A 12,253-nucleotide genomic window follows, 5' to 3' on the forward strand; every position below is an offset into this window, starting at 1 on the left:
CTGTCTCTCTCTCTGTCCCTCTTGCTGTCCCTCGCTCTGTCTCTCTCTGCATTATTCTACTTTCCCATGGTTGCAGTGAGTGCTCCAGGTATTGTCTAGACTAGCAGCAGTGTGGGAAGGCTGTTGTTTTGACTGTTACCCACTAACCATGAAGCATGATGTGGAAAATCACATGAACCGAAACCTGAAACACAGGAAAACTTTGTTCACAGAGATTTACATTTTTCCTCATTCAATTTCTCATTTACACAAGGTGATAATTTACTGTAAATGAAGAGAGAAAGGAAATTCCACAGCAGGGGAACGTTTTCTTTTACAGTAGTAGTCATGCCCAATGTAGCACTGTACTAAGAAAGCTAGGTCTGATCATTTATATTCTAGGCCAAAGGTATTCTGTTTGGGTACGAAGACTGTGTGATTCTGTTAAATTGCTGCTGTAGGCACTACGGTTTATGTGTGTGTGCCACTGAATCATCCTCTGTCATCATCCCCTGTGTGTCTGTCTGTCTGTCTGTCTGTCTGTCTGTCTGTCTGTCTGTCTGTCTGTCTGTCTGTCTGTCTGTCTGTCTGTCTGTCTGTCTTCTAGATGGGCGGTATGGAGGCAGTCATCACAGGACTGTCAGACGACTTCAAGATCCTGAAGAGGAACAGGAAGCTGTTCACCTTCGCCACGGCATTCGGAACCTTCCTTGTCGCGCTCTTCTGCATCACTAATGTGAGGTCACTTCCTGTTCCTCTGAGTCACATATGATTTCCATAGTTGTCATATGATTGCATAAATCAAACCAAAGAGACACAAGATAGAGTGTGCCTCTGTGATTTAGGTGGATCAGTCACAGGAAAGACAGAAAAGGGAAACCCCTGTCCAACCATGTGAAGTGTTGTTATTGACTGACTGGATAAGCTCTGTGCTTCATGCTTATCCTTGTCAGCTCACAGTAGTTAGCTGCAGCCAGGTTGCCCTCAGTAACATCTGCAACAACCTTTTGTCATTGTGTCTCTGTATCTGTCTCTCTCTCTCTGTCTGTCTCTCAGGGAGGTATATATGTGCTGACTTTGTTGGATAACTACGCGGCGGGGACCTCCATCTTGTTTGGGGTGCTGATTGAGGCCATTGGGGTGTCCTGGTTCTACGGTATGTATAATCGGTCCCCCTTAGCCTAGTACAGAGGCACATACTAATTCTGACTTCTTACTGTGGTGAACCTGCTTATCTACTGTACCTTTCCTCATCCTCTTCTGTTGTTCATTAGAGCCCAGCCCTTTGTTCTGTCCATCCCTCCATCACCCCCTGCCCACAGCTGCCCTCTCCTGGCCTGCCCTCTCCTCTGCTGGGCTTTCTCAACCTCCCTAACTCCCTGCCATCTTCACTACCCAGGCCCTGCAGCTACACCTGACATTTACTGGCAGTGTAGAGACACCGTGCTTCCCTTCCTTAGACCTCCTCTGTTAACCCCCTTTCTCCATCTCTCCCAGTACTCCTCTTTCCATTTCTCCATACACTCCCTCCCTCCTCTTATCTTCTAGACTGCCTCTCTTCACTAATAGATCTCCATCTCTCCCAGTACTCCTCTTTCCATTTCTCCATACACTCCCTCCCTCCTCTTATCTTCTAGACTGCCTCTCTTCACTCATAGATCTCCATCTCTCCCAGTACTCCTCTTTCCATTTCTCCATACACTCCCTCCCTCCTCTTATCTTCTAGACTGCCTCTCTTCACTCATAGATATCCATCTCTCCCAGTACTCTTCTTTCCATTTCTCCATACACTCCCTCCCTCCTCTTATCTTCTAGACTGCCTCTCTTCACTCATAGATCTCCATCTCTCCCAGTACTCCTCTTTCCATTTCTCCATACACTCCCTCCCTCCTCTTATCTTCTAGACTGCCTCTCTTCACTCATAGATATCCATCTCTCCCAGTACTCCTCTTTCCATTTCTCCATACACTCCCTCCCTCCTCTTATCTTCTAGACTGCCTCTCTTCACTCATAGATCTTCATCTCTCTGTGTGAGGGAGAGTAGTGAAAGATTATATGGTGTGTGAACAGTTGTATGCAGTCTGTTTAGTGTTTTATGTATTGCACAGAGATAATACTGTACTTCGACAAGATGACTTGTGCTTTATCTTTAAACTACAGTCCCTCAATGTACACCATGATTTATAGTCAGCATTAACTGTTGAAACTGAACCTCAAGAGGAGGTGAGACAGGCAGAGCACGCCAGATGCTGAGCTGTTCTAGGGAGGAGATAAAAGGAGAGGGTCTTCTTGTAGATGTTAACAGGCCTGGGCTGCTCTGATAAAGAAACATTATGCCCAAGCTATAGAAACATCATGGTTGTGTAGCGAATGGCACCGTATTCCCTATATAGTGTACTACTTTTGGTCAAAAGTAGTGCACTATATAGTGCCATTTGGGACACAGTCCATCTCCTTATAGGCAGACTTAACCCTGTGTGAAATTATATTATAACATACTTGGAAGGCTCAGAGACTTTTATGAAACAGATATCATTGAGCTGCATTTTTACTGCTGTGTGAACTCATAACTATAGAATAAATTGGAGTTGTGTGCCATGAAGCTCTTTCTCAGCCAATGCTCCACCTGTTATGTATGGAAATTGATGAGAGGAGCGTTAGTTCTCCTGTGAACTTGAGACATCATAAGCAAAGCGGACTGTGGGTCTGACCTGGGTGAAAATAGTATTTGTTTTCTTTCAAGTACGTTGAGTGTTTGATTCAACCTTCCCATAGTACCAGATGGACAGGGTTTATACTTTCGGGACTATTGGTTGTATTGCACCGGGCAAGCTCAATCAATCAAGCTCAGCTTTAGTGTTTGTAAGAAAACAAGTACTATTTGAACCCAGATCTGCAGTGGGTTTATGGGTCTGGTTCTGTGTGCGTGAGTTCAAGCCCTGGTCTTCTGCCCTGTGTTTCCTTTCCAGGCGTAGACCGCTTCAGTGAGGATATCGAGCGCATGATGGGCTTCAAGCCAGGTCTCTACTGGAGGCTGTGCTGGAAGTTTGTCAGCCCCACCTTCCTACTGGTGAGACCCCCGGGGGGGCAAGAAAGGGCTGGTTGGGGGACTGGGGTGGGGTGGAAGCCTTTGGCATGGTGCTGGGAGTAGGGATGGGAGGGCAAAGTACCTGACACAAGCCTAAGGTATTAAACAAATTGTAGGAATCATGATCTATGGTATGTCATTGTGCTTGAAGGACGAAATGAGGAAATTCACAACAGAGGTTTCTTAATTGTTACTGTCTGCTATATACTGTACTATAGTATTTTTAAACTCCTATTATGTGCCAGCAATTTGGAATTTGCCACAGGAAATATGTTTTCCTGTTATGTTTTTATAAAGGTTGTTCGCCTCCATGTTAGAAGTACTGTATCTCCAAGAATAGATTAGCATCACATGAACTCTGCATGAAAACTGATTAAACTACAATATAACTACATTTGAGCATCTTGGCCATACTGTTATAATCTCAACCAAGCACAGCCAGAAGAGGACTGGGCCCCCTCAGAGCCTGGTTCCTCTGTAGGTTTCTTCCTAGGTTCCTGCCTTTCTAAGGAGTTTTTCCTAGCTACAGTGCTTCTACATCTGCTTTGCTTGCTGTTTGGGGTTTTAGGCTGGGTTTCTGTATAGCACTTTGTGACATCGGCTGATGTTAAAAGGGCTTTATAAATACATTTGCTTGATTGATTGAACTACAACTTACTGAACATATTGATTTACAGAATGTTCAGTGCTCAAGGAATTAGTTAAGAATGTGTAGGTCTCTATATTTTATAATATTAGAAATATGCTATGTCAATGAAGCACAGATACTGTATGGGCTTGTATAGATAGGTCAAAAGCAAATTATCTGTCTTGGTGGGAAATGATGCTATTCCCTTATTGCTTTTATATTGATTATGATCAGTCATAAGTCAATATTCTTCCTTCCAGATGGGAAGTGTATATGTTTTATATGGCAAACAGGAAATAAAAAGAGCAGAGGAAGATTGAAAGCCAGGACAAGAGGTAGATTAGATTGTAAGCCACTATATCACCATGATCTTTAAACCTTATGTCTGAGGGGAGCTATCATTGTTTAGTTTTAACGTGTAGTGTATGCTACCATGGTTCTGCTAGCCTTACCTCCAGAAGCAAGGCAGAAACAGCAGATGTCAGGAAGATAGCACGCATCTTTGGCTGTTGCATAGATGGCATTTGTAGAAGAAGGACATGGAAGAATGTTGTTGGCCTTTGATATTAAGTCGGAGACGAGGAAGAGACACTTCCCTGACCTTCCAGTGTTGTATTATAACTACTAGTGATGTTTGCTGCTCTCTGGGGCAACAGTTACAAAGCTACAGAGCTACAGTTCAGTGGTGATGGGCCTCCAGTCTCTGGTCTACAGCAGCCTGGTGAACCAGAGTACTTACAGTGAAAGTCTATTACATTATGTTCAAACCCCAGAGGGAGCGACCATGCCCAAGTCTGTTCTATTCAACTCAATTTCATCTCTGCAATGCTTTCATTTTTTTGTCAAAATGAACAGTGGCGGAGTGGAGGAGGAGTATTTGTTATTTCTACAGAAGCTCTGTTTGATGTCTCGTTGGGAATATTATAACCACTCTGTTGTTTTTTCTCCTCTTCATACTTTGTGGATATAGCCAGCATCAAGACCTAGTGGATCTGTTGTTCCTCCTGTCCTCTGTTGATATGGTGACCTAGCTAACGGTTCTGTTGTTTCTTCTGTCCTCTGTTTATATGGTGACCTAGCTAATGGTTCTGTTGTTTCTCCTGTCCTCAGTTTATATGGTGACCTAGCTAACTGTTCTGTTGTTCCTCCTGTCCCCAGTTTATATGGTGACCTAGCTAACGGTTCTGTTGTTCCTCCTGTCCTCAGTTTATATGGTGACCTAGCTAACGGTTCTGTTGTTTCTCCTGTCCTCAGTTTATATGGTGACCTAGCTAACGGTTCTGTTGTTCCTCCTGTCCTCTGTTTATATGGTGGCGTAGCTAACAGTTCTGTTGTTTCTCCTGTCCTCTGTTGATATGGTGACCTAGCGAACCATTATGTTGATTCTCCTGTCCTCAGTTTATATGGTGACCTAGCTAACGGTTCTGTTGTTCCTCCTGTCCTCTGTTTATATGGTGGCGTAGCTAACAGTTCTGTTGTTTCTCCTGTCCTCAGTTTATATGGTGACCTAGCTAAGAGTTCTGTTGTTTCTCCTGTCCTCTGTTGATATGGTGACCTAGCTATCTGTTCTGTTGTTTCTCCTGTCCTCAGTTTATATGGTGACCTAGCTAACAGTTCTGTTGTTTCTCCTGTCCTCTGTTGATATGGTGACCTAGCTAACTGTTCTGTTGTTTCTCCTGTCCTCAGTTTATATGGTGACCTAGCTAACTGTTCTGTTGTTTCTCCTGTCCTCTGTTGATATGGTGACCTAGCTAACCATTATGTTGTTTCTCCTGTCCTCTGTTGATATGGTGACCTAGCTAACGGTTCTGTTGTTTCTCCTGTCCTCAGTTTATATGGTGACCTAGCTAACGGTTCTGTTGTTTCTCCTGTCCTCAGTTTATATGGTGACCTAGCTAACAGTTCTGTTGTTTCTCCTGTCCTCAGTTTATATGGTGACCTAGCTAACGGTTCTGTTGTTTCTCCTGTCCTCTGTTGATATGGTGACCTAGCTAACGGTTCTGTTGTTTCTCCTGTCCTCTGTTGATATGGTGACCTAGCTAACGGTTCTGTTGTTTCTCCTGTCCTCTGTTTATATGGTGACCTAGCTAACGGTTCTGTTGTTTCTCCTGTCCTCAGTTTATATGGTGACCTAGCTAACGGTTCTGTTGTTTCTCCTGTCCTCAGTTGATATGGTGACCTAGCTAACAGTTCTGTTGTTTCACCTGTCCTCAGTTTATATGGTGACGTAGCTATCTGTTCTGTTGTTTCACCTGTCCTCAGTTTATATGGTGACGTAGCTATCTGTTCTGTTGTTTCACCTGTCCTCAGTTTATATGGTGACGTAGCTATCTGTTCTGTTGTTTCTCCTGTCCTCAGTTTATATGGTGACGTAGCTATCTGTTCTGTTGTTTCACCTGTCCTCAGTTTATATGGTGACGTAGCTATCTGTTCTGTTGTTTCTCCTGTCCTCAGTTTATATGGTGACGTAGCTATCTGTTCTGTTGTTTCACCTGTCCTCAGTTTATATGGTGACGTAGCTATCTGTTCTGTTGTTTCTCCTGTCCTCAGTTTATATGGTGACGTAGCTATCTGTTCTGTTGTTTCTCCTGTCCTCAGTTTATATGGTGACGTAGCTATCTGTTCTGTTGTTTTTTCTGTCCTCAGTTTATATGGTGACCTAGCTAACCATTATGTTGTTTCTCCTGTCCTCAGTTTATATGGTGACCTAGCTAACCATTATGTTGTTTCTCCTGTCCTCAGTTTATATGCTGACCTAGCTAACCGTTCTGTTGTTCCTCCTGTCCTCAGTTTATATGCTGACCTAGCTAACCATTATGTTGTTTCTCCTGTCCTCAGTTTATATCCTGACCTAGCTAACCGTTCTGTTGTTTCTCCTGTCCCCAGTTTATATCCTGACCTAGCTAACCGTTCTGTTGTTTCTCCTGTCCTCAGTTTATATGCTGACCTAGCTAACCATTATGTTGATTCTCCTGTCCTCAGTTTATATCCTGACCTAGCTAACCATGATGTTGTTTCTCCTGTCCCCAGTTTATATCCTGACCTAGCTAACCATTCTGTTGTTTCTCCTGTCCTCAGTTTATATGGTGACCTAGCTAACCGTTCTGTTGTTTCTCCTGTCCTCAGTTTATATGCTGACCTAGCTAACCGTTCTGTTGTTTCTCCTGTCCTCAGTTTATATGGTGACGAAGCTATCTGTTCTGTTGTTCCTCCTGTCCTCTGTTTATATGGTGACGTAGCTATCTGTTCTGTTGTTTCTCCTGTCCTCAGTTTATATGGTGACGTAGCTATCTGTTCTGTTGTTTCTCCTGTCCTCAGTTTATATGGTGACGTAGCTATCTGTTCTGTTGTTTCTCCTGTCCTCAGTTTATATGGTGACGTAGCTATCTGTTCTGTTGTTTCTCCTGTCCTCAGTTTATATGGTGACGTAGCTATCTGTTCTGTTGTTTCTCCTGTCCTCAGTTTATATGGTGACGTAGCTATCTGTTCTGTTGTTTCACCTGTCCTCAGTTTATATGGTGACGTAGCTATCTGTTCTGTTGTTTCACCTGTCCTCAGTTTATATGGTGACGTAGCTATCTGTTCTGTTGTTTCTCCTGTCCTCAGTTTATATGGTGACGTAGCTATCTGTTCTGTTGTTTCTCCTGTCCTCAGTTTATATGGTGACGTAGCTATCTGTTCTGTTGTTTCTCCTGTCCTCAGTTTATATGGTGACGTAGCTATCTGTTCTGTTGTTTCTCCTGTCCTCAGTTTATATGGTGACGTAGCTATCTGTTCTGTTGTTTCTCCTGTCCTCAGTTTATATGGTGACGTAGCTATCTGTTCTGTTGTTTCTCCTGTCCTCAGTTTATATGGTGACGTAGCTATCTGTTCTGTTGTTTCTCCTGTACCCAGTTTATATGGTGACGTAGCTATCTGTTCTGTTGTTTCTCCTGTCCTCAGTTTATATGGTGACGTAGCTATCTGTTCTGTTGTTTCTCCTGTCCTCAGTTTATATGGTGACGTAGCTATCTGTTATGTTGTTTCTCCTGTCCTCTGTTTATATGGTGACGTAGCTATCTGTTCTGTTGTTTCTCCTGTCCCCAGTTTGTATGATGACCTAGCTATCCGTTCTGTTGTTTCTCTCCTCTCACCAGGTCGTGGTGATAGCCAGCATCGTGACGTCCACGGGCCTGAGTTATGATGACTATGTCTTTCCTTCATGGTCCAATGTGATTGGCTGGGGCGTAGCTCTGTCCTCCATGATGTTTGTGCCCATCTACGCCATCTACAAGTTCCTCAGTATGCCAGGGACATTCAAACAGGTCAGTGGAAAACCAAATTCCTCTCATCTGCATAGTTGTTGTTTAAGTAATATAAAGATAACATTAGATCTATTTGATTTATTAGGATACCCATTAGCCAACGCCAATGGCGACAGCTAGTCTTACTGAGGTCCGACATATAACATAAAAGACATTACAGACAAAAGACTTTACAATTGACATACATGAAAAAACATTTTAACATGTAGTGTGTTAATGTTGGCAGGTACGGTATGTACTGTAGCTTGAAGTCATGTAGCTTGAATGCTGTGGTAAATAGCAACCTCTTATCTGTATCCCAGCGGTCAAAACTGGTTGAAATGCCATCCTTATAACCAGATTATGACGTCATTTCAACCAGGGTTGCCCCCCTGGGATAGTATGTGTTTATTTTATGCAAAGATAATCTTAGATCAATGGCAAGCATTTAGCTTGGAGTCTTCACGGCTTGACATTGAACTGACTCATAAACTGACTTTTTCCTTTTCAATGGTTGATGATGTCAGTACTTTTGGGACGCTGGTTAGAGATCTTGAGTGTTCAAAGACTGAACAGTGTACAGTACAATCATAAAAACAACATTCCACAGCTTTGATTATCTTCCTGAGCAGTAAACAGTGTTACCTTGTGTTTTCCTACTCACTCCTCGTGGCATTTCCTTCTGATATCCTGGCAGTGTTTAGACTCCTTCCATGACTATCTCCCATGCTTTTCCTCCAGCTGAGATCACAGTCTATCATACTGTTATCACACCAAGTGCACTCAGTCAGATATGAGGATGGGGGCAATCTGGAAGAGACATCAGAGGTCATGCAGTACACACTACAGTACAGTGTACATCCAGTCCAGCCTGATCACATCAGAATCAGAATGCTGTTTGACATATTTGAGCTATCTCCAAGTTCCTAATCTATAGAGGAAATGGTGGATCTATAGAATAAACTGTGACCATAGATTAAAGTGCTAGTTTATTACAAGCTTTAAGATCATGTCTCTTGTGCTTGGGACAATGTGCATCTAAACTCTTTGGATTCTGTTTTATGCAGCGTAAGACAGTGTTTATTGTAAGGTATGAGTTATGTACTGTAATGGTTTATTTTTCAGAGGATCGCCTACTGCATCACACCAGAACACGAACATCATCTGGTGGCGGAGGGAGCTACCATCAGACAGTTCACGGTGAGTACAGATGTTGGATCTTAATTTGAGCCAGTGTGCTAGAGCAGGAGAATAGTCCTGCAGCATCAGGACATTTGAATTATTATGTGTATTATAATGAATGGACATTTTCGTAGGGGTTGATATATCTTTCATTATGGCAAATTAAGTCTGAAATTTTGATCACTCTTTTGTTGCTGACTATTTTCTTGCACAGCAGGAAATGCAAACTTGTAGTGTGTTTAAGGTTCTACATCTGTAAGGGATGTAAAACATAGAGGTATAGTGGAGGTAGACAGAGTGATGACCAGAATGGAAAACTATGAATGAATGTGACCTCTAATGATGCTCCATACTGCATTGGCAATGAAGCTTTATCAAATTCACCCTTTTATATTTCAGCTCAAGCACTGGTTGGCTATCTGACAACCTGATGTCACCCAACCTTCCCCACTACTCACAATTCCGGGGTGTTGGAGTCATTGTGTTTCGACGGCAGATGTTCCTGCTGCTGAGCCTCCTGCTACTGGAGGATGGACAGGGATAACGCCATGCTCCTTTCTGCCTCTCTGTGTTCTGTTGGTTCTGACCCAACCTGCGACCTGCCATCCCCTCTTTCCCACTCGGCCCCTCATCTCCCTCTCTCTCTCTGTGAAGTGACTACAGATTCTCTCATCAACCTCTGCCTACAGAGTCAACTCAGTATCCTCCATGTTTTTGCTTTTGAAGTATCTTTTTATTGAAAACTTTTTACCATGTGACATCGTCATCGTGGTCATTTTTTAAACGTGTATACAACTCATATAAGATGGAGACATTCCATGCAGAGCATGTACAGGTGTTTTCTGTGTTCATTAGTTATACATGGGTTAGACACTTAAACCAAGTCAAAAAGTACCAAATGACCACTTCTGTCATCATGTATGCTCTAGGCAGGGGGAGACAAACATGACTCACATTGCTTTTTATTTTCTTGATTCTTTTCAAAGAGGCCCCTCAAGCTTTTAGGTGAATGAGAAAGGGAAGACATCTAGTTTCAGTGCCCTCTTTGTATGTCTGACTGAGTAGGTCCCCAGTCACTACTCTAGATAACAGCAGCTCAACTGTGTCAGTGCCTTATCGAGCTAGACACTTCCCAACCTGTCAATGTTTTCATTGGTCCATACAGAAAGGTAAATGTTTTCATTGGTCCATACAGAAATGTTTTGCCCGACGACTCAGGAATCCTCCTGCAGATCAGAGCTCGTGGATGATAGATACACTTCATGGTTACCAACATACATTATTAATTCAGTTCGAATGACAATGTCCTTTAGATATTCATCTTACAGCAGTAGAGGTTTTCCCAGTTGCCTTCTCCATCTTTTGAAACCTACCTGAAACAGATCTGAAGCTTTTGTCACCTGTCTCACAGAAAAGGGAACAATTTATGTTGAGACTCAGAAGTGTTTTGTCTTGCAAGTGGTCGTCCTTATGCTTTACACATGGCCTTTACACAGAGCAGAGGTCTACATTGTCCTGCTATGGTTACTAATGGTACTGTGTGTACCAACTTTAATGTGTTGCATAGTACGAGCATCCTCTTCAGAGAGGCTTGTGCCCTTGATCCAATGATTTGCCTTCGCCGTGCTGGTGGATAAACAGTAGTATTAAACAGTGGGGAAGAGACACAAAGGGAGGCTTTGATTAAATGAAGTTTAATCCAGCACTTGAAAGAAGTTTTTAACAGAAGTACTTGTTTCAGTTTTCTATGGAGAGGTAAGCACTCTTAGTGTTTTAGGGAACGTTTTCAGGCATGCAAGAAATGCCCTGTTTTATCAAAAGCTTAACTGACTTACAGCACTAACACAGGTAGACTCAACAAAACAAGTGATTTCTTTACTTTTTATACAATGTTCTCTTTGTTATGTTGCATCTTTCCAATGCATTGTTTTGTGGTCCATATGGGTGAGGGAAATCAGGAGCTTCTCCTTCAAAGAGTGTGTGTGTGTGTGTGTGTGTGTGTGTGTGTGTGTGTGTGTGTGTGTGTGTGTGTGTGTGTGTGTGTGTGTGTGTGTGTGTGTGTGTGTGTGTGTGTGTGTGTGTGTGTGTGTGTGTGTGTGTGTGTGTGTGTGTGTGTGTGTGTGTGTGTGTGTGTGTGTGTGTGTGTGTGTGTGTGTGTGTAATGATAGCTAGTGTATTTTAAGTTTGAAATGCCTCATTCATTGTACAATGATTGTTGTGTTAAATCATTTATGGTGTATTTATATGTTACATTGTCTGTCGAAGCCTATTTTTTGTCAAGCTTGACAATTCACCACCAAGGAAGTGCCAAACTGTTCACCCCTTTTTTTAGAGATGTTTTTGTCTTTCGTTTTTGTTTTGTTCTGTTTCTCTTTTCTGTTTCTTTATTTATTCAAATGGAGTTGAAATGTAATTTAAATGTTCTTATTGTGAAATAACATTAATGGCAGGAAGCAAGCCACACACAAAAATTATATTGTATGTGGAGTATAAGACATTGAAAAATATATAAATATATTCTTTTGTTATATATCTAATCTTGTATTTATCAAATTGTTTATAAACGAAACGTGAATGTAAAGTATTTTAAACGTAACTGTCCACTGTTACTGTTATATCATTGTGTTTGATGTAGGTAAGATGAATCTATTTACAGATGTGTTCTCCAGTGTAACCGGGGTAACTTTGCAACGTGACTGTAGAACCCTGGCATTACCTGAGCTACGTTTACAGAACACTGTGTACAATACAAAAGTCCTGTTGAACGTGAGTGACAACTATCTATGAAGAAGTCAAAATATGCACACTATTATAATAAAGAGTTATTCTACACACACAGATGGGGGTATAAGCATTGATTTATTGTTGGAAGAATGGGATAATAAGCTTCTGTGAATGGAATTGAATTCCCGGTCCATTGTGTTGTGTTAGAGAAGGTAGACTGTACAGTAGCCAAAGGATGAATGCATGGGGCTTAGATAATAAATGAACCAGAAAGGGGGATGTTTGGAGCTCTCTGATGAGGGAAAGGGGATTCTTCTTCTGGAAGGGAGCAGATACATACATTTCTCTCTCTCACTCTATCTCCATCTG

The 12,253-nt window shown here is 42.2% G+C and overlaps 1 protein-coding gene across 1 annotated transcript in view; it reads left to right on the forward strand.

Moving 5' to 3' along the window:
• LOC118382143 (sodium-dependent noradrenaline transporter-like) overlaps positions 1-11,998 on the forward strand; it is a 74,045-nt gene extending 62,047 nt beyond the window's left edge. Inside the window, exons 10-15 of the mRNA XM_052513427.1 lie at positions 587-715; positions 1,036-1,135; positions 2,949-3,049; positions 7,832-7,999; positions 9,104-9,178; positions 9,560-11,998. Coding sequence (XP_052369387.1) covers positions 587-715; positions 1,036-1,135; positions 2,949-3,049; positions 7,832-7,999; positions 9,104-9,178; positions 9,560-9,583 — 597 coding nt within the window. The 3' untranslated portion in view covers positions 9,584-11,998. The remainder of the gene's footprint in view (positions 1-586; positions 716-1,035; positions 1,136-2,948; positions 3,050-7,831; positions 8,000-9,103; positions 9,179-9,559) is intronic.
• Positions 11,999-12,253: the final 255 nt, after the last annotated feature.

Source organism: Oncorhynchus keta, unplaced genomic scaffold (genome assembly GCF_023373465.1).
Source record: "Oncorhynchus keta strain PuntledgeMale-10-30-2019 unplaced genomic scaffold, Oket_V2 Un_scaffold_1109_pilon_pilon, whole genome shotgun sequence".
In the NCBI taxonomy this organism is placed as follows: domain Eukaryota; kingdom Metazoa; phylum Chordata; class Actinopteri; order Salmoniformes; family Salmonidae; genus Oncorhynchus; species Oncorhynchus keta.